General features: G+C 56.0%; 2 protein-coding genes across 3 annotated transcripts; one reads left to right on the top strand and one right to left on the bottom strand.

The window, feature by feature from the left end:
• Positions 1–214: 214 nt before the first annotated feature.
• PIH1D1 (PIH1 domain containing 1) lies at positions 215–5,130 on the bottom strand. Its single transcript, XM_058709050.1, has 10 exons — positions 5,016–5,130; positions 4,045–4,138; positions 3,622–3,688; positions 3,097–3,276; positions 1,951–2,012; positions 1,781–1,862; positions 1,191–1,320; positions 870–945; positions 440–583; positions 215–336 (listed from the first exon to the last, which is right to left on the bottom strand). Exons 2-10 carry the CDS (start codon positions 4,132–4,134, stop codon positions 295–297), a joined length of 873 nt encoding a protein of 290 aa, XP_058565033.1. The 5' UTR covers positions 4,135–4,138; positions 5,016–5,130; the 3' UTR covers positions 215–294.
• On the top strand, positions 5,034–20,530 carry ALDH16A1 (aldehyde dehydrogenase 16 family member A1). Of its 2 annotated transcripts, none has more exons than XM_058709035.1 (17): positions 5,034–5,166; positions 10,326–10,428; positions 10,972–11,098; positions 11,814–11,992; positions 12,079–12,156; positions 12,597–12,778; positions 12,861–13,013; positions 13,488–13,673; positions 14,378–14,473; positions 14,662–14,798; positions 15,000–15,105; positions 15,197–15,327; positions 15,626–15,793; positions 16,063–16,264; positions 18,798–18,983; positions 19,264–19,386; positions 19,952–20,530. In XM_058709035.1, the coding sequence occupies exons 1-17, from the start codon at positions 5,077–5,079 to the stop codon at positions 20,111–20,113; spliced, it is 2,409 nt and encodes an 802-aa protein (XP_058565018.1). In that variant the 5' UTR covers positions 5,034–5,076; the 3' UTR covers positions 20,114–20,530. The 2 variants fall into 2 exon arrangements, with proteins under 2 accessions (XP_058565018.1, XP_058565019.1); XM_058709036.1 differs by lacking the exon at positions 5,034–5,166 and adding an exon at positions 9,830–9,959.
• The last annotated feature ends 327 nt before the right edge of the window (positions 20,531–20,857 follow it).

Below are 20,857 nucleotides of genomic sequence, written 5' to 3'. Positions count from 1 at the left end.
GACCCTGGGGAGCCGAGGACCCCTGAAGTGGAGAGGGGAGGGTCGGCTCTGGGACCGTGTGCAACACGAAGGGAGAGACTGGCGGCCAGGGAGGGGCTCTGGTGGGGAGAGGCTGAGGCCTCAGCGGGGACAGTGACTTCTCTGTGACTCCAGGACACGGTCCAATGTCCCTTTTCCCTCCCGCTCCCCGTGCATTCCTAGCCAGACACAGAACAAAGGCAAACATCTTTTATTTCCATTTTAGAGAAGCCACGAGCCTCTTCTCTCCACTTAGAAGCACAGAAAGAAAGCAGGTCAAGAAGACACCGACAGGAGGGGCATGGCCACCATCAATTGCTGAGGAGAGACAGGAAACAGATTTAAGGATTCAGGACCAGGAGCCCAGGCCTCCCCAGCGTCCCCGCTCCCCCTGCACACCTCCCTCTACCTCCCCAGGTACCTTTCTCTTCCTATGGAAGGCTGCTTTGCTCTCCTCAGAGTTGATCCGCAGGGGGATATAGGCATCCAGGTGGTACAGCTGCTGGGGGCCCCCCAACACTACCCGGTTCTCCCCAATCTCCAGCGACAGCCCCAGAGCTCCATCCTGAGAATATTAATGGAGTGAGCCCACCCTTCCGTTCCCAGCAATAGGCCAATAATACTATGGACCAGGAACAAAAGCCTTGTGTGTTGTTGTTGTTGTTTTAATGTCTATTTATTTTTGAGACAGAGACAGCACGCGAGCAGGGTAAGGGCAGAGAAAGGAGGAGACACAGAATCCAAAGCAGGCTCCAGGCTCAGCGCTGTCTGCATATGCCCAGCTCACTCTCCCTCGGAGACCCCAACCCTTCCAGACCTCATTCTCCCACTCTGGCCAGAGGTACACTCACCAGTTTGGGGAGGTCAATTTCAGCCAAGAGGAGGTCAGGGGCTTCCAGCCAAAGGTTCAGGTGAGGCTTCTCAGGGCTGCGAAAGACCAAGACCCAAAACTGAGGAGAGCCCACTAGGTCTCTGCCAAAGCTATTCTTTCCCTTTCTCCCTCCTACAAACCCTGCTGCCTCGGGGAGCCTTCTCAGTGGCCATCCTGCTTCCCCCCTCTCTGGGTTCCCAGGGCCCCAGGACACCGCCTCCTATGGGGAGGCAGGATTGAGGGAGGGATCCCCAAAATTACTGGAGAGACATGGGAGAGACAGAACCCAGCGAAGGCCCACCCTTCCTCAGGTCTCGGGGAGTCGGGAGTGTATAGGTTTCCCAGCTCCTGGATCCGAGGACGCTGTTGGGAGCGGATATTTTGCTGGGAGATGGAGCCCAGGAAAGGTCGGTTCTTCAACATGCGCCACTCTGTGAGTAGGAAGCTCAGGGTCAAAGGTGGCTCAAGCGCGGGTTCCCTTGGCTTTCCTAGCGGTCCCCACGCAGCAAGAGCCTCAGGGGAAAGTCTCCGCACCTCCCAGGAAGCCAGGGATCTGGCCACACCCCCGAGCTTGGCTTCAGGAAATCTGCCCACTTTAGCCCCGCCCTTCTAGGGCTATGGGGGGGCGGGATCTGTCGCCAGAGGTGCTCCTGGCTCCGCCCCCTGGCTAGCCAGACACCGCCCCTTATCTGGCTCCTGGGCCAGTCCCATCTCCACCCCCACCCCCACCTTGGGAAGCCTCGCCTTCTCCCTGTAACCCGCCTTCTCCCTGTAACCCGCAGCCCGGGGACCAAAACAATCCCTGCCCACGCCAGCACCACCTTTTCCAAGGGCTGTCCCCGAGCTGCTCTGGCTCCCCGAGTCCCCGCTAGTGCAGGCCACGCCCTTCACCTGGATTCAGCTGAAGACTGTATTTGTCCTCAAGGCCCTCCCTGGCGATGGTGACCACGAGCTCCCGCAAGAAATCGCTGTTCTAGAAGTGAGAGAGGGAGATTTGCCGGAGGGCTCGGGATGGAGGGAGAGGCCCCAGCCCAGGCCTCACCCGCAGCCCCGCCCCCAACCTGCATCCTCCGGTAGAAGTCGCTGTTCACCGCTACGTCGTAGGCGGTACAACCCTGGCCTTCTGTGGGGAGAGAAAGGGGGTGAGACCCCCAGCCCTCGGTAGGAATCCCACCGCCCAGATACCGACGAGGCAAAAACGATAAAGGACAGCGGCCACACGAACCAGAAAGACCCAGCGACAGTTAGAAGGTGAGGGCTCTTGCCAGTCATACCAGCCTCCTCTCGACTGCTCTGGTCCTTTCCCACCACATCCCAGCAATGACCCTGCCCCTTCCCTGCTCACAGCCCTCCCATGGCTCCCCAGCGCCCCAGACCAAGGTTTGCGTCCTTCAGTCTGGCGCCGGAGGCCCTGTGTGGTCAGCTCCTCCCACCTGAAGAGAAGCTCACTTCTCTGTTGGGGACCTCGTCCCTTTAAACTTCTTCCAGTCTCTTCCAATTACTGACCGATCCAATCCAACCATTCTCTCCAGCCTCTGGACTCCTTGGTCCCCTCTGCCTAGAACCCTCTTCTGTGTCTTGGCCTGACACATTCCTTCGGTTCCTTTGCATCTTATATCTGCCACCTCCTCCAGGAAGCCTTCCTTGACTCCTCAGTTCGGGTAAAGGGCCCACCCCCCTCCAACTCCAGAGCAGCAAAGATCGCACCACAATGAAATCGCATCTGTCTTCTCTGCCCTCACCTAAGACTAGGAGTCTCTCAAGGGCAAGTTCTGGGTTGGATCAGTCCCTACTCCCCAGGGCACTGCCCAAAGCTTGGTCCCAGGAGGCTTCAGGGGACATACGTTAATTGAAAAAGCAAGCATATAGACACAGAAACTCAGCAGAGACATGTGAGACAAGGCAGAGAGACAGAGACAGGGGAGAAGAGGAACAAGACTGAGAGCTGGTCTGGCCAGCTAATGAGGACACCCGCCCAGCTCTCCCTCACTGTGGGGTAGGGCAGGGAGAAGTGCCAGCCTGGCCAGGTGGGCAGAACGAGGACAGAACTACCCCGTGTAGCAGGCACTGGAGGCCCAGGAGGTTAGGTTTATGTCACAAGGAAAAGGGGGCCAGATTTCTAGGGGGAAAGGGGGGAGGGGGATCTTGGATCCTAGGGAAGAAAGGACCCAGGGAGCTAGCTTCCTGGGTCCCCCGAGGGCACTGACTTGCGTCCAGTTCTGCATGAGGCTCTCCCAGGCTCATGGGGATGCGGAACCCGGCTTGGTCTTCCTCCAGCATTTGAAGCAGCTCGTCCTCGGTCACATCAGCCGGAGGAGGGATGGAAGGAGAGTGACAGATGTTGATGAAAACCTTCCCTTCGGAGGAGTTGGTCTTTATGCAGAAACCTGGTGGAAATGGGTTTGTCCTGATGTCTGCCTCTGTGTGCGTCTCTGTCCTTCCCTTGATCTGCCCCTGCCTTGGGTCTCAGTCCTCTGCTTTCTGGGCCTGCTCCCCTCCCCGTTCCTGGGATCTCTGACTCTCCTTCTATCTTTGAGTCTGTCCCCCAGTCACTCCTGTCCTCCTCCTTCTCTCTTTAGCTCTTGGTCCCTCCCCCTCTCCCTGCCAAAGACCTCTATACTCCATTATTCTGCCTCTCTCCTGCCTCCTCTGTCTGTGTCCCCTACCCCCAGTCTCTGTCCACCTCTCTCTGAGACTCAATCCCTCTCTCTCTGGCTTTCTGCCTTTCTTACCAGGTTGAGGTTGGATCTGTGTGGATTCTGGTCTGCTTGTCTGGGCTTGCTGGAGCTCCTTGGAGGCCTGTGTGAAGGAAAACACCCTCCAGTCACGGTGTCTATGCTATCAGACCCTCATTTGTTCTTCAAAAGTTTATGGAGAAATTTTGTGCATGTGAGATATGAGCAGAATAAGACATACTATGTCCCTCTCCTCCTTTGAGGACCCCTATGAACAATCCCAACCCCATCTGCATTTCTTCCAGATCCTAGCAAACTTGGAGCTAACCAACTACAATCCCACGTAGTGCCTTCTGGGAATGTAGTCCCATCTCAGAGCACCCGCGGGCGTACACACATATACACAACACACACACACACACACACACACACACCCAGAATACCCAGGGACCCAGGACCCGGAGGCCGGTCAGTCCGCACCTGCCGCAGTAGCTCCTCGAAACGCATGGTCTCAGCGCCCATCTTCTCTGCCTCGCTTAGCTCGGGCACCAGCAGCTTCGAGTCCGCCATGGCCCTGGGGAAAAGACCTAGGCGTCCTCAGTAACTCCGACGTGAGCGGGAACCTTCGCCAGGATGCGAATTGTGGAGCCTGCTGCCAGACCCACAGCCGGCTCCTGGTGCCCACTATTCCGTATGAAAGTCTAAGAATCTGTCCTGAAACTGTAATTCCACTCAGACCAGATACGGCTGTCAAATCTGTTAGGAGCCAGTATTTCCAGGTGCTCTCTACGTCCTACGTGCTATGCAAATGACAGCCACGCTTCTAGTCACTGTGTAACCAAGGACTTCGGCCGACCACGCTTCCGTCCGCCTCAAAAGCTCATTCACCAATCCTGCAACCTCATTACGTTCCGACCAATCATAATCTAAGGATTGAGCCCCGCCTCTCACCTCAACCAATCAAAACTAAATCCTGAACCTAGTCTCTAAATGCCACACTTCCTGTGCCGATTAAAGCCGTATTTCTCCTTCCCGACAACATCTAGCCAAACTACGGGGCAGTCCAGACTGGCACACTTTCAAAACCTTCATTTCAGTGTCCATCCTAAAAGATTCCCTTCTGCTCTATGAACTATCGCTTCGTCCCAGAGCTAGATTCGATTCTCTAGTGAATACACTTCGGACTAAATATACTTCCTGTCCTCAGTATAAAAAAGGGTGGCGGGAAGAACTACACGGTCATTCTTCTAAATCTGGAGCACCCCTAACTACCAGCCAGGCGCCCACATCTCGGTTCCCCGCCGCCCCCACTTTGAGGACTGCGCATGCTCCAAACTACACTTCCCAGTTTGGGGGGGGCATGGGCGGGGCCACCGGGTCGAAGGTGGGGTTACGCTCTATCTCCCGTAGCCCCGCCCTTTGGGCTGGAGGGGGCGGTGTCGCCCTTCGACCTCAAGGTTCCTCTGGGCAGAGTGCCCCGCACTCCTTCGTGGAAAGCGGTCCAGGCGAGTGATGGCTGCGACGCACGCACAGCGCAGCACCCGAGAGATCTTCACCACGCTGGAGTACGGACCCGTGCCTGAGAGCCACGCATGCGCATTGGTGAGGGCCTGCCGTTCAGCGCTGCCCATTCCCGCCCCCTCCCCCCGAACCAGGCATCCAGGTCCAGTTTAGCGCGCGACCTCCCGTGATCCACCGCGGCAGCTCAGCAGCTCCGCCCTTCTCGGTTCCCGTGATTCTCGCCACCCCTTGGGACCCACCCTAGAAGGGCATTCCCATAAGCCTTTGCGGTTGCTTCTTCTTAACCCTGGATCCTCTTCTGTTGTTTGGTGGTAGCTCTCCTGCTCCCTGGTACCTACTTTTTTTTTTTTTTTTTTTTAACATTTATTTATTTTTGAGACAGAGAGAGACAGAGCATGAACAGGGGAGGGGCAGAGACAGGGAGACACAGAATCTGAAACAGGCTCCAGGCTCTGAGCTGTCAGCACAGAGCCCCACGCGGGGCTCGAACTCACGGAGCGCGAGATCGTGACCTCAGCCGAAGTCGGCCGCTTAACCGACTGAGCCACCCAGGCGCCCCTCCCTGGTACCTACTTGGGATGGCGTTTCCCCGATTGCTTCGAGGCCTCGGATTTCCCGGAGGCTCCCGTGGTTCTTCCAGCCCCCTCAGAACTTCCCGGGATCCCCCGGGACTCGAAATTCCTGTGGGGCTCCCTTGATCTTCCAAGGACCCTCAGAAGCCCCGTAGACTTCCCCAGAACATCCTGTAGCTCCCATGATCCTGAGTCCCCACCCCCCACCCCCCCCACTCCCCCGCCTTCCCATGGAGTCCCGGGATTCCTCAAGGCCCCCACCAATACTTGAGGGTCTCCTAGGATCTTGTGAACTCAGAACTCCAGAATACATCAGAACTAAACTGTAATTAACCTACACCCCCCCAGAATATCCCCATGGGGCTCGCATGACCCCCCTCACCCATCTCAGAATACCCCCCGTGGGGCTCCCGTGATTCTTCAGGGCCTCTTCAAATCCTCATGAGACTTCTGTGATCCCTCAGGGTCCCCCAGAACCTCATGTGGTTCTTAGGGAGAAGTAGGGTGGCTCGAATATCCTGTAATTACCTAGCCCCCTCAGAATTCCCTCATTGGGGCTCTCGTGATCGCACAGGGTCTTCTAGCACCCAGGAATGAGAAGCTTGGGCTTCTCTTCAAGGAGAGAAGAGGAGTCTAGAACCATGGTCCAAGTGGAAGAAGATGAGGTCAGAGCCAGGAGCCCACTGTGAAAATGGATAAGGTGGATAGGAGGGGATGAGGCAGGGGAACCGTTTGAGGGGTTGAGAGGGCAAGGGCAATGCTTGGGGTCCAGCTGTGTCTCCATCCCTCCACTACCACCGCCAGGGAGGAACCCAGGAGGACTAGAGTTGCAAGGAAAGACCCTGAGCGTGATTATCGCATGGTGAAAGTGTGAGGGACCCAGGGACAGCCTCGAGTTATGTGCAGGAGTCTGATGTTACTTGGGCCTGAGCCTTTCAGGACTGGAGACGGGGACCTGGGAGTCACCACCGTAAGACCATTGGACGGTGGGAGTGATGATCTGGGACAGAGCACACAAAATTCCCACACTTGAAGGTGGGCTTGAGATGGAATATACTGAAATAGCAATAATGTAGAAATAGCTTATATTTACTGGGTGCTTTCTATGTGCCAGCCTCTGTGCTCAGTGTGATCTCCTTTAATCCTCAGAACAGCTGTGGGAGGGGATGATTGTCATCCTTTTAGTGATAGCACACGGAGCCTTCAGGGGGTAAGTAATTTGCCCACGGCCAACACGGTTTAAAATAGGTAAAGCTGAGATTTGAACCTGAGCCCTCAGATTCACGGTTCCCCCACCGCCTCCCAAGCACAGGTCTCAACCTTACAACATGTGGGCCCGATTCATCCAACAAATTGTTTTCTTTGGCCCGAACTTTATTTTTGAAAATGTAAATTTGTGGTCAACTAATTCCATGGAAACATCCCAGGATTCCAGCTTCTTTTGAAAATAAAATCCCAAAATGTTTGGCAATGTTTGGCTCACATTCCCTGACAAAAATCATCTGGATCCAATAGTGACTGTCTTTTTTAGGCAAGTTGTGAGTTCCCAGTCTCCACCAGGCCCTCTTCTCACACTAGCGTGACCTGCCAGGACCCCGTAGACATTCTTTTAGGGTTTTGTTTTTCTTTGGGAGGGGGGGATTTGCAAACTTCCACAGAGAACTTGATACTATGAATTGCTATTTACTTCAGCTTCAGGAATCGTCAACATTTGGGCCAGAGTTGTACTCTTTTGTTTTCTCTTTTTTCTGGAATGATTTAAATCCCAGATGTCATGTTATCTTCCCATAAATATTTGAATCCTCTTTTCTAACTGATAAGAACTCGCTTGATAACATAACCCACCTGGCCATTTTTCACACTTCACACTAGCAGCCAATTCTTTAATTTTTTGAATTTTTTTTTTTTAATGTTTATTTATTTTTGAGACAGAGAGGCTCCACGCTCAACGTGGGGCTGGAACTCACAACCCTGAGACCAGGAGTCACACATTCTACTGAGTGAGCCAGCCAGGCGTGCCCCTAGGGGTCATTCTTTAATATCATCCAATGTCAGGGTGCCTGGGGGGCTCAGTCTGTTAAGCGTCTGACTCTTGATTTTGGCTCAGGTCATGATCTCACCGTTCGTGTTCCAGCCCCATACGAAGACGCAGTTGGCAGGGGAAGAGAAAGATTAGGAGAATGTGGCACTTGGGATGCTAAGAGAAGAGAGAGAACATCTGTGGAAGGAAAAAATGGGAAGCGTGACTCGGATTTAGCGAGGATTTTGGGGGGGACAGGAGCAGGGAGAGGAATCTGAAGCAGACGTGGAGGGAGAGATTAAGAGCAAGTCTTACGCAGTGCTGCTCTCAGCGTGTCACGTGCATTGATCCATTTCATCCTCGACACAACCCTGTGAAGTAGGGAGGGGCTGGGATTATCCCCATCTTTCAGATGACCTTGCGGGGACCAGAGTGTGATAACACCCTGGCTAAGGTTGCACCGCTCAGTCCCAGAACCGGGTTTCAAATCCATACGCTGCTGCCCCGTTGGCGATGCCTACGTGCCGCGCCTGGGGCTCAGCCCAAGAAGCTGCACCTGTGGGGCCTGTGTCTTCAGTGGGGGTCCACACTGCTCCTCTAAGTGACGGCCGCCGAGGGGGGAGGGAATGCCATCACACGGTTGGGTGCAGGGACTACCCGGCTTAGAAACCCCACCTTCCAAAAAGAACCCGATGGTGCCTAATACAGTGTCATGGGCGTTGCTTCCAGAGTCTTATACGCCCCAAGGTATCTGCCCCATCACAGGAATGCAGAGGACTCTGGGCACCTGGGGGGCTCAGTGGGTTGAGCGTCCGACTTCAGTTGAGGTCATGATCTCCTGGTTCGTGAGTTCGAGCCCCACCTCAGGCTCACTGCTGTCAGTACAGAGCCCGCTTCAGAGTTCAGATCCTCTGTCCCCCTCTCTCTCTGCCCCTCCCCTGCTCATGCTCTCTCTGTCTCTCAAAAATACATAAACATTAAAAAAAAAAAAAAAAAAAAAGAATGCAGACAACTCCGGACAGCCTCAGTGCCCTGGCTTCCCATTGGATATTTAGGGTGTGTCCCCAGCTGTCCCATTCAGGTGCAGTGGACCATTCAGGGGTCATTGTTGTCTGGTAATACAGCTGAATTGTCTCAGGTTCCCTGAGTACTAGAAAAGTTCACCTGAGGTCACTTCTGCATGGAGGAGAACAGATTGTTTTGTTTTGTTTCGTTTTGTTTTGTTTTGCTTTTTAATGTTTATTTATTTTTGAGAGAGAGAGAGAGACGGGGAGAGAGAGAGGGACACAGAAGCCAAAGCAGGCTCCAGGCTCTGAGCCGTCAGCATGGAGCCCGACGTGGGGCTCAAACCCAGGGACTCAAGATCACGACCTGAGCTGAAATTAGACGCTCAGCCGACTGAGCCACCCAGTCGCCCCAGGAGAATGGGTTTTATGAGGCCGCATGTCAAAGTCAGTAGGACAGCCCTCACATGTGGCTGGTGAGAACGTAAAATGGCACAAACACCATGGCAAACAGTTTGGTGGTTCGTCAAGAGGTTACCCAGAGAGTTGCCATATGACCCAGCCATTCCGCTCCTGGGTACATTCGCCTAAAAGAAGTGAAGGCAGGTGTTCAGACAAAATCAGGTACGGGAAGCTGCCTCAGCGGCACTGTGCACAGTAACCAGAAGGCTGAAACAAACGGAATGTGTCAAGTGATAATGAACAGACACAAAACGTAGCCTCTCCAGACAATGGAATGTCCTACAGCCACGAGAAAGGAATGATTGATACGTGCTACAACTCGGATGAGCTCCAGAAACACCATGTTGGGGGCGCCTGGGTGGCTCAGTCGGTTAAGCGTCCAACTTCGGCTCAGGTCATGATCTCATAGTTTATCAGTTCGAGCCCTGCATTGGGCTCTGTGCTGACAGCTCAGAGCCTGCTTCAGATCCTCGGGCTTTCTCTCTCTCTGCCCCTCCCCAGCCTGTGCTTTCTCTCTCTCTCTCTCTCTCTCTCTCTCTCTCTCAAAAATAAGTAAACAGTAAAAAAGAAATTTAAAAAGCAAACCACCATCTTGGATGAAAGAAGCCAGCCAAAGAGGCCACGTGTTGTGGGGTCCCGATTCACATGGAATATCCAGAGAAGGCAAATCCGCAGAAACAGGAGAGCGACTGCCGGATGGGTGCCGAGTTTCGTTTTGGGGGGATGAGAATGTTCTGAAACTAGGTCGTGGTGGTTGCACGACATTGTGAACATACCACATGCCGCTGAATTGTACGCTTCGAAAGGGTTAACATGGTGGGTTTTATGTTCCATGTTGCTGTTGCTTTTTTTTAATCTTTATTTTTGAGAGGTGGGGGTGGGGGAGACAGAACCCAAAGCAGGCTTCTCGCATCAGCGCAGAGCACGATGCGCGGCTCAAAGTCACGAACCGTGAGATCGTGACTCGGGTCGAAGCCGGACACTCAACCGACTGAGCCCACCCAGGCGCTCCATTTGTTACATGTATTTTATGTTTATGTGCATTTCCCTGCCACACCGGCAAAGAATTGGCAGGTGGGGCAAAGGGGTGCAAGTGTCCCCCTCCCAGAGGACCCTAGGTAGGGACTGAACTCCCCTAGCTGCCTCTCAGACGTTGTTCTAAAGTGTCTTTGCCTCCCCCAGGCCTGGCTGGACACCCACGACCGGCACTTGGGTCACTATGTAAATGGAAAATGGCTAAAGCCGGAACACAGGAATTCAGTACCTTGCCGGGATCCTATCACAGGTATGAAGTGTCCCCCAGTTGTTCGGGGAGGGAGAGGCAGGCATCCGTATCCCCAGCCGTATCTACCAACAACACCCCATTCTCTTTGCTCAGGGCCCTGAAGGCAGGAAGTAGCCAGTGGGGGGGGGAGAAGCCCAAGATTTCTGGCTCTTCCTGTTAAAGTCATCCAAATAATAGCTCCAAGTGCCTGTGGATGCTTTTTGAAGTCAGTGTCTACCAAGATCCCTTCCTTGATTAATATATTTATATATTTTTAGCATTTTATTTATTGTCGAGAGAGCGAGCGAGCGTGCGAGCAGGGGAGGGGCAGAGGGAGAGGGGGACAGAGGATCTGAATCGGGCTCTGCACGGACAGCGGCGAGCCCGATGCGGGGCTCCGACCCACAAACCGTGAGATCGTGACCTGAGCTGAAGTCGGATGCTCAACTGGCTGAGCCACCCGGGCGCCCCTACAACCAAAACATTTATAATAGAGTGGGGCTGGGGACCAGCTCTGCTGCCTGGGGGGGGGCACATCTGGGGTCCCTCCACTCATCTCCCCAGGAGAGAACTTGGCCAGTTGCCCCCAGGCACAGGCTGAGGACGTGGCGGCAGCGGTGGACGCAGCAAGGACTGCGTGGGAGAACTGGAGCGGACTCCCTGGAGCCTCTCGGGCCCAGTACCTGACCAGGTGATGCGGTTGAGGTGTGGCCCTTGGGAGGTGGGGGACAAGATGAGACCAATCACTCCTGTAAAAGTGAATGAGACAGCCGGGGCAGGCACTGCTGGTTCACGAGGGAGGAGGGGGCTGGGGACCAGGACTCCTGTGTCTCACCCGTGGGCTCCCAGCCTGCCAGCGCCTCAAGCAGCCACTTGAGACTCTGGGAACAAAGACTCTGGTTCCCGATGTCTCGATGTCTCGCGGAATTGATTGCGTAGCTAAGGCTCACATTCCCAGCATGCTTTGAGCCTGTAGCAGCTAAAGCATCCATCCACCAGGGCTAGTAATGACGAAGCTCTGTTTCCCAGAATAGCCTCGGGCCTCCTCGAGGCCCCATTTTCCTGGCGGTTCATTGGGGCTGCTGGAACCTCAGCGCCACCCGCTTTCCATCATTCTCTTAGAGCAACTAGAGACCAACATTCCATTTTCCAAAATGCAATTGAGATGAAAGGTTGAATTTCCAATTTCTCAGCACCTTTGGGGGTTGCGGGCGGCCGAGATCTGCAAAAGGCACCCTCGGGTTTTGTGTTTCTCGGACTACATTTCCCATAAATCTTTGGTGCTCTTCACCCCTGGTAAATGGTGGCGGCGATCATGGGGATTGTAGTCCAGGTATGTAGGGGGTGTTCCAGGACTCTGACTGAGAGGCAATGGGAAATGACTCTCCCCCTGGCTTTCTCTACAGGCTGGCCAAGATGATCCAGAAGCACCAGCGGCTACTTTGGACCCTGGAGTCCCTGGTGACCGGGAGAGCCGTTCGAGAGGTTCGAGACAGGGATATCCCACTGGCCCAGCAGCTACTCCAATGCCATGCGGTCCAGGCATACACCCAGGAGGAGACGCTGGCAGGCTGGGAGCCCATGGGTGAGACACAGGAGTCCTGGTCCCCAGCCCCTTCCTCCCTCGTGAACCAGCAGTGCCTGCCCCGATTGTCTCATTCACTTTTACAGGAGTGATTGGTCTCATCTTGTCACCCACGTTCTCCTTCCTTGAGATGATGTGGAGGATCTGCCCTGCCCTGGCTGTGGGTAATTGATGGGCCGGGTCTGAGAAGGACGGTGCTGATGGGGCCTGGACCCCTGGGTCTGAGGGAGGAAGGGGCTGGGAGGCCTTGACCCCTGGGTCTGAGGGAGGAGGGGCTGGGGGGCCTTGACTCCTGGGTCTGAGGGAGGAGGGGGCTGGGAATCGTGGGTCTGAGGGAAGAGGGGTGTGGGGACCTTATCCCCTGGGTCAGAGGGAGGAGGGATCTGGGTGCTTTGACCCCTGGGTCTGATGGAGGAGGGGGCTGGGGGTCCGGACTCCTGGGTCTGAGGGAGGAGGGGACTGGGACTCACGGGTCTGAGGGAAGAGGGGTGTGGGGGCCTTGACCCCTGGGTCTGAGGGAGGAGGGGGCTGGGACTCGTGGGTCTGAGGGAGGAGGGGCCGGGAGCCCAGACTCCAGGATCTCTGCGCTACCCACCTTTCCCAGGGTGCACTGTGGTGGTGCTGGTGCCCCCAGGCTCTCCAACACCCCTCCTCCTGGCACAGCTGGCAGGGGAGCTAGGCTCCTTCCCAGGGATCCTCAATATGATCAACGGCCCTGCCTCCCTGGGCCCCATCCTGGCCTCCCAGCCTGGAGTCCAGAAGGTGACCTTCTGTGGAGCCGTCGAGGTATCTTCGGGGTCGGGAGGGGGACGGGACGTGGCGGGGAGGCCCAAAGGCCCCTCAGCTGAATCCCGCGGGGGCCCTGCAGGAAGGACGTGTCCTTCGGCGGACCCTGGCGGGTCAGGGTGCTGAGCTGGGCCTGGCACTGGGGGCCGAGTCGCTGCTGGTGCTGATGGAGGCAGCGGACGTGGACTCGGCCGTGGAGGGCGTCGTGGATGCAGCCTGGTCCGACCGCAGCGCGGTGAGGCCCGTGCACTCGTGTGCCCCCAAGTCCTGGGGATCGTGCGTGTCCGTCTCCAGACCTCAGGGCCTCATGTCTCCACTGATTATAATTTTCAGTTCCTTGTGCCTCAGATTCTGTCTCCGCACCATGGCACGTGTGGGGCTCCCGCACCTCGGATTTCTGCCTTTCCACATCCCGGCTCTCCAGTTTGTGCAGGGGGCTCGCGTCTCTCGTTCTTTAAGATTGTCTTCACTTTTCTAAGTATCCGTGTCCCTACTTTTCCAATCTCTGTCTTCACTCTGAATCACCAACTTCTGTAACTTCACTTCCTGCCCGGGTTTGGGGCCTCAGTGAGTCTCTAGGGTCCCCAGCCACCCCCCTTGACCCTCCTCTGATCTGTGTATGTACATCCCCAAGTCTCCACCCTCTGGGGGCCCGTCCCCTCAACGTGAGCCCCGACCTTGCCTGCCCTGACATCCCTTTTCCTCACAGGGGGGACTCCGGCTCCTCATCCAGGAGTCCGTGTGGGACGAGACGATGAGGCGGCTTCAGGAGCGCATGGCGCGGCTTCGGGGCGGTCGAGGGTTGGACGGCGCTGTGGACATGGGGGCTCGAGGGGCTGCCGCACATGACCTGGCCCAGCGCTACGTGCGCGAGGCCCAGAGTCAGGGCGCACAGGTGAGCAAGGCGTACAGACCCCCGGCGCCAGGGGAGGAGGGACCTGGAAACCCAACTCCTGGGTCTGAGGGAGGAGGGGCTGGGGGCCGAGACTCTGAATCTAAGGGAGGAGGGGGTGGGGACCAAGACTCTGGGTCTGAGGGAAGAGGGGCTAGAGGCCTAGTCTCCCAGGTCTGAGGGAGGAGGGGCTGGGGTCCCAGACTCTGAGTCTGAGGGAGGAGGGGGCTGAGGGTCCTGACTCCTGGGTCTGAGGGAGGAGGGGCTGAGGGTCCTGACTCCTGGGTCTGAGGGAGGAGGGGGCTGGGGGCCCAGACTCTGGGTCTGAGGGAGGAGGGGATGGGGGCCTGGGCTCCTGGGTCTGAGGGAGGAGGGACTGGGGGCCTGGGTTCCTGGGTCTGAGGGAGGAGGGGGTGGGGGCCCAGACTCTGGGTCTGAGGGAGGAGGGGCTGGGGGCCTGGGCTCCTGGGTCTGAGGGAGGAGGGGCTGGGAGTCTGGACTCCTGGGTCTGAGGGAGGAAGGGGCTGGGGGCCCAGACTCTGGGTCTGAGGGAGGAGGGACTGGGGGCCTGGGCTCCTGGTTCTGAGGGAAGAGGGGGCTGGGGGCCCAGACTCTGGGTCTGAGGGAGGAGGGACTGGGGGCCTGGGCTCCTGGGTCTGAGGGAGGAGGAGCTGGGGGTGTACCTTAGATCTTTCCTTTCCCCTCAGGTGTTCCAGGCTGGCGATGTTCCCTCAGTCAGCCCATTCTTCCCCCCAACTTTGGTCTCTGACCTGCCCCCAGCCTCCCCATGTACCCAGGCAGAGGTGAGCCCTTCAGGGCCCCGGAAATCCTTTTCCATCCACCCGTCTGCAGCCACACATGGGCAGCAACACTACACCTGCAGAGGCCCCTGGAGTGACCATTTGGTCCGGGTCTGGGGGCTGCTGAATGGGGGGGGTGTTGGTGGGGGGAGCTGGCCGGGCCACCTGAACTCCGTCATCACCCCTTCCAGGTGCCCTGGCCTGTGGTCGTGGCCTCCCCATTCCGCACAGCTAAGGAGGCACTGGCCGTGGCCAACGGGACGCCCCGAGGAGGCAGTGCCAGTGTGTGGAGCGAGAGACTAGGGCAGGCCTTGGAGCTGAGCTATGGGTCAGTCGGCGCCTGCTGGGGCACAAAGGCAGTCTGTTGGGCGGTGGGAGGGGGAGGCTCAAGCTTCTGCTCTTTCTCTCAGTCTTGAGGTCTCCATTCCACTCTCTGTGGGTCTCTGCGTCTCTCCCCACCCTGACCCTCCGACCACTTACCCCCTGCAACCTTCTGTTCTTGCTGATGTCCTCGTCTCTCCCCGCACAGGCTCCGGGTGGGCACGGTCTGGATCAACGCCCACGGCCTTAGACACCCCGAAGTGCCCACAGGTGGCTGCAAGGAGAGTGGGTCTTCCTGGCACGGGGGCCCAGACGTGAGTTCCCTCCTCCTGCCCCCCCAACAGCACCCCCTTCAACCACCCAGTGCCCACCTTGCGTCCTTTTGACACTCTGCCCCTCTCACAGGGTCTGTATGAGTATCTGCGGCCCTCCGGGACCCCTGCCCGGCTGCCTTCCCTTTCTGAGAATCTGAACTATGACACCTTTGGCCTTGCTGTCCCCCTGACCCTACCATCTGGGCCTGAAATAGGACCCAGGTGAGCTGCAACTCCCAGAATCTCTGGGGGTACGGCAGGCGGGGAGAAGGGAAGTTGTAGCAGGCTGCCCAGGGCCTGGAGGAGGGGTTCATTAGAGCCATCTTGAGGGGGGTCCCCGAGTCCTGCCCAGAATTGCATTCTCAGTTTGTGGCTTCACACCCACCCCCCTCACCCCTGCCTGAAGGGAGTCTCAGTTCTGCTAAATGAAGGAGTGCCCTCCCAGAGGCTCAGTGGGTGGAGCCTGGGGTCCCAGTAGACCTGGGCCCAGGACCCACCCCCACGCCTCACCCTGCTCCAGCCCAGCGGCCCCCTATGGGCTCTTCATTGGGGGCCGTTTCCAAGCTCCTGGGGCCCGGAGCTCCAGATGCATCCAGGATTCGAAAGGCAATCTCCATGCCTACGTGGCTGAGGGCGGAGCCAAGGATATCCGAGGTGCCGTGGAGGCCGCTCACCAGGCTGCCCCTGGGTAAGGGGAACCCCGTGGGAAAACCCAGAGGTCGTGGGGCATTTCAGAGGGTAGCCTGAGACCCCCCCCCCCCCAAGGGCTGATGGGATCTGGGGTCTGGGTCCTGAGGGCTGAGCTCCCAAAGCTGACAGGATATGGGTCACACCCCTCCCCATGCAGATGGGCCGTGGGGCCTGGAGCCCCGCAGTAGGGGCTGTGGACAGAGCTGGGGCACCTGGAAAGAACCAGGAGCGGGAAGCCGCCCCGTAACGTGCACTGCTCTCCCCCAGCTGGGTGACCCGGCCACCAGGAGCCCGGGCATCCCTGCTGTGGGCCCTGGCATCTGCACTGGAGCGCCGGGAGCCTGCCCTCGCCTCGGCGCTGGAGAGGCACGGAGTGGAGCTCAAGACCGCCAAGGTGGAGGTGGAGCTTAGCGTGAGGCGGCTGCGGGCGTGGGGGGCCCGCGCCCAGGCCCAAGGCCACGTCTTGCAGGTGAGAGGGTTCTGGGGGCCAGCAGACAGGGCGGGCAGTCTGCAGTAGAGGTTAGAGCAAGGACTTTGGAGTGAGCCCAGCCACACGGCATCCCAGCTGCACACGATCACCAGCAAGTGGCCTCCCCTCTCCGCACCTCGATTTCCTCATCTGTGTAATGGGCGTATGGTCTGCATCACAGTGTAGCGCCTCAGATTGTCGTTAGTAACCCATTTCCGGACCGTAAAATCAGTTTAGTGGTTGTAGTATGATTTTTTTTCCTACTCTTTTTTTGTTTTAATGTTTGTTTGCGTTTGAGAGAGAGGGAGTGCACACGAGCAAGGTAGGGGCGGAGAGAGAGAGAGAGAGGGAGGGAGACAGAGGATCCAAAGCTGGTTCTGCGCTGACAGCACAGAGTCGGACGCGGGGCTCGAACCCACAAACTGCGAGACCGTGACCTGAGCCAAAGTCGGACGCTTAACCGACTGAGCCGCCCAGGCGCCCCTCTCCTCTTTTCTTTTTTTCTTTTCTTTTCTTTTCTTTTCTTTTCTTTTCTTTTCTTTTCTTTTCTTTTCTTTTCTTTTCTTTTCAGAAAGAGAACGCAGGGGAGAGGGGCAGAGAGAGAGAGAGAATCCCAAGCGGGCTTCACGCTCAGCATGGAGCCCGACACAGGGCTCGATCCCCCATCCCTGGGATCACGACCTGAACTGAAATCAAGAGTCAGACGCTCAACTGACTGAGCCACCCAGCTTTTTTTTTTTTTTTTTTTTTTTAAACAGAATAGAACAGGAAATATAGAGTGTCTTACACAGAGTGTTGCTTCGTGTGACTTTGGTTTTGTTTATATACATGACAGGCAACCAAATACAGGGTTGATAGGAAACATACAGTGAGTCCGTGAAGAAAGGTTGAGGAGGGGCACCTGGGTGGCTCAGTCGGTTAGGCATCCAACTCTCAGATCATCTCAGGTCATGATCTCACGGTCTGTGAGTTCGAGCTCCGCGTCGGGCTGTGTGCTGACGGCTCGGGGCCTGGAGGCTGCTTTGGATTCTGTGTCTCCTTCTCTCTCTGCTCCTCCCCCACTCACGCTCTGTCTCTCTCTCCTTCAAAAATAAATAAAAACATTAATTTTTTTTAATTTAAATAATTAGTTAAATACGTAAAAATAGGGAGCAATCCAAATGTCCCTGGACTGGTTAATAAATAAACTGTGGTAGGTCCCTACAAGGAATCCTACTCAGCATTCAGGAGTGAACATGCTACACGGTGCATGAATCTCAGAATTACTACACTAAGTGAAAGAAGCCAGATTTAAAAAAATAAATAGTACAGACTCTATAATTGCAAATCTAGAAAATTCTAGAAAGCACAAATTATAGGGGTGCCTGGGTGGCTCAGTCAGTTAAGCATCTGACTCTTAGTTTCGGCTCAGGTCATAATCTCGCCGTTTCATGAGTTCAAGCCCCATGTCAGGCTCTACACTGGCAGCATGGAGCCTGCTTGGGATTCTCTCCCTGTCTCTCTGCCCTTTCCCCCACTTGCACTCTCTCAATCTCTCAAAATAAATAAATCAGCTTTAAAAAAAATACAAACTATGGTGAGAGGAAGTGGTTGAGGACAGAGAGGGTTCAAATGGAGGCAGGAGGGGGGCGTCTGGGTGGCTCAGCCGGTTGAGCATCCGACTTCAGCTCAGGTCACGATCTCGCAGTCCGTGAGTTCAAGCCCCGCGTCAGGCTCTGGGCTGATGGCTCAGAGCCTGGAGCCTGCTTCCGATTCTGTGTCTCCCTCTCTCTCTGCCCCTCCCCCGTTCATGCTCTGTCTCTCTCTGTCTCAAAAATAAATAAAACGTTAAAAAAATTAAAAATTAAAAAAAAAACAACAAATGGAGGCAGGAGGGAAGGATCACAAAGGGGCACAAGGAGATTTGAAGGGTGAAGTTCATTACCTTGATTATAGTGTCGGTTTTAGGAGTACATATAGATCTCAAAATGTATCAAATTGGGGCACTGGCTAGCTCAGTCGTTAGAGCATGCAACTCTTGATCTCAGGGTCATGAGTTCAAGCCCATGTTGGGCGTAGAGCTTACTTAACAAAAAGAAAAAAAATTATCAAATTGTACCCTTTAAAATGCATGCAGATTAGTGAATGTCAATTATATTCAATAAAATTTTGTGGGGTTTTTTTAATCATACACACACACACACACACACACACACACACACACAGAAACAAAACATGGGCCAGATTCCGAGCCCTCTACACGCATTAACTTGTTTCATTCTAGAAACAAATCTACGAGGTAAGCACTATGAGCCTCATTTGAAAGGTGGGAAACTGAGGCCCAGAGAGGTTAAGTAACTCACCCAAGGTCACACAGCTGGCAAGTGGCAGAGCTGGGACTTCAACCCAGCTGCCTGGCCCGAGTCTGCTCTGAACCGTCACCTGGTTAATTATTGTTGGAGTCGTTACAGAGAAACAAAGATAGGTAGAGGAGGAAAGGGGCAGACGAGGAGGCTCTTCAACCCAGCCCTTGACCTCCTGCCTGTCCCTGCAGGTGGCAGAGCTGAGAGGCCCTGTGCTCCGGCTGCGGGAGCCGCTGGGCGTGCTGGCTGTCGTGTGCCCTGATGAGTGGCCCCTGCTTGCCTTTGCGTCCCTGCTGGCCGCCGCCCTGGCCCATGGCAACACCGTGGTCTTGGTGCCCAGCGGGGTCTGCCCCATCCCCGCGTTGGAGGTCTGCCAGGTATGGTTGCCCGCCTTCCTACCGCTGCTCCCAGCAGCCCCTGGGGCAGCAGAGGGATGGACGGTGTCCCAAGGCCTGCACTAGCCCCACCCCCTTGTAACCACGGCAACCCCAGTCCCCATTGCCCCCGCCCTCCATCCAAGCTTGCACTGCTCATGGACCCCGTGACCATTCTGGCCAGGACCCCGTGAGCCCTCCCCGGAAGCTCACTCCTCACCCAACCTATTGCCTTCGGCGTCTCTGACTCCCTTCCCTCCCGACCCCGTATCCCATCCCCTAGGATATGGCCACCTTGTTGCCAGCGGGCCTGGTGAATGTGGTGACTGGAGACCGGGACCACCTGACCCGCTGCCTGGCCTTGCACCAGGACGTCCAGGCCCTGTGGTATTTCGGATCTGCCCAGGTACCCTTTGTTTTGCCATCCCTCCAGCGTCCTAAACCTCACCAACGGTCTCCTCCTTTTCTGGAAACCTGGCAGTGCCCCCTTAGAATTCCCGTTGCTAAGGAGGAGAAATTCCTTGGCAACCGGGTCCTGAGATCCCGCCCTCCAGAGTCCCTGTTGCTAAGGGAGAGGATCTCCTTGGCAACAAGGGCCTGAGATCCTGCCCGGCCCAAAGACCCAATCTCATTGGACAACCCGTTGCTAAGGGACCACACCCTGTAACAGACTCAGAAGCCCACAGTCCACCCTCAAGCCTGAAGGTGACGGAGGGGAACTCCTTGTCAATAAGAACCTCAGGCCTCATTCCTTTGAATGTGGGCTGTTAATGGGGAGGAAATTCCCCAGCCGCAAAGGTCAATGTTGTCTCCCTCGCATCTGGAAGGTTTGCCTGCTACAAGCTGAGCATTGTAGTACCAGAGCCTAGGTCAAGCCTTGGGGCCCCTCCGCAGTAATAGTCCTGGTTGCCAAGGAAGCAGCTGCTTGGCAACCAAGCTGGCGAAGGGCTGATCCCCCTTTTCTGTGTCAGGGCTCCCAGTTTGTGGAGTGGGCCTCAGCAGGAAACCTGAAGCCGGTGTGGGTGAACAGGGGCTGCCCTCGGGCCTGGGATCAGGAAGCCCAGGGAGCAGGCCCAGAGCTGGGGCTGCGGGCAGCACGGACCAAGGCCCTGTGGCTGCCCATGGGCGACTGATGCCTGAGTGCCCCCACACTCCGTCTTGGACAGAGGAGAGATGGACCCCGACAGACACCAGAAGCCTGGAGCCTTCTTTTATCATGGCTCCGATGCCCTCCAATAAACTCTGACCAACCTTGGCTGTGCCTCTCAGGGGAGGAAGTGGGGGAGTAGCGACTTCTGTTCTGTTTGAGGCCTTTTGAATTCTAAGACTCAGCAGCTGGGTGGGCTGGCTCCAGTATAAGCCAGTATTTGTGAGACAGATAAAGGGAACTCTGAAGAGCCCCAGGCAGGCCCTCAGAGCCTCATGTTTCCCCCTTGGTCTTCTCCATTGTGTAGCTCTTCCCCTTTGACTTTCTCTGCCTATGCATTGTTTTAGGACCCATAGCTTGCAGACAAACAATAAAACACAGTGGCTCTCTGGAATATAATAAATACCCTGGTAAGTTACTTTTGCCAATTCCCATGGTGTAAACGCTCCCACCATGTTCCCGATGACTAAACAGCAGGCTAACAGAATTCCTAAATTTTTTAACGTTTCATTATTTTTGAGAGAGAGACAGAGCATGAGCGGGGGAGAGGCAGAGAGAGAGGGAGACACAGAATCCGAAGTGGCTCTGCGCTGACAGCTCAGATGCGGGGCTCGAACCCACGAACTGTGAGATCAAGACCTGAGCCAGAAGTTGGACACTCAACTGACTGAGCCACCCAGGCGTCCCCAGAATTCCTAAATTTTTAACAGTCCGCTCCCATGAGCGAATC

The sequence above is a fragment of the Neofelis nebulosa genome, chromosome 17, assembly GCF_028018385.1.
Source record: "Neofelis nebulosa isolate mNeoNeb1 chromosome 17, mNeoNeb1.pri, whole genome shotgun sequence".
Lineage (NCBI taxonomy): Eukaryota > Metazoa > Chordata > Mammalia > Carnivora > Felidae > Neofelis > Neofelis nebulosa.
This window is presented reverse-complemented; position numbering and strand designations above follow the sequence as displayed.

Excerpts from the sequence above, each read along its gene's own strand:
- PIH1D1 (XM_058709050.1), bottom strand. The coding sequence starts at position 4,134 with ATGGCGGACTCGAAGCTGCTGGTGCCCGAGCTAAGCGAGGCAGAGAAG. Across the intron at positions 1,863-1,950 it reads ACTTCTACCGGAGGATGCAG|AACAGCGATTTCTTGCGGGA; the intron begins GTTGGGGGCGGG and ends TCTCACTTCTAG. Across the intron at positions 584-869 it reads AAATTGACCTCCCCAAACTG|GATGGAGCTCTGGGGCTGTC; the intron begins GTGAGTGTACCT and ends TAATATTCTCAG.
- ALDH16A1 (XM_058709035.1), top strand. The coding sequence starts at position 5,077 with ATGGCTGCGACGCACGCACAGCGCAGCACCCGAGAGATCTTCACCACG. Across the intron at positions 5,167-10,325 it reads AGAGCCACGCATGCGCATTG|GCCTGGCTGGACACCCACGA; the intron begins GTGAGGGCCTGC and ends TGCCTCCCCCAG. Across the intron at positions 14,799-14,999 it reads GCCTTGGAGCTGAGCTATGG|GCTCCGGGTGGGCACGGTCT; the intron begins GTCAGTCGGCGC and ends CTCCCCGCACAG.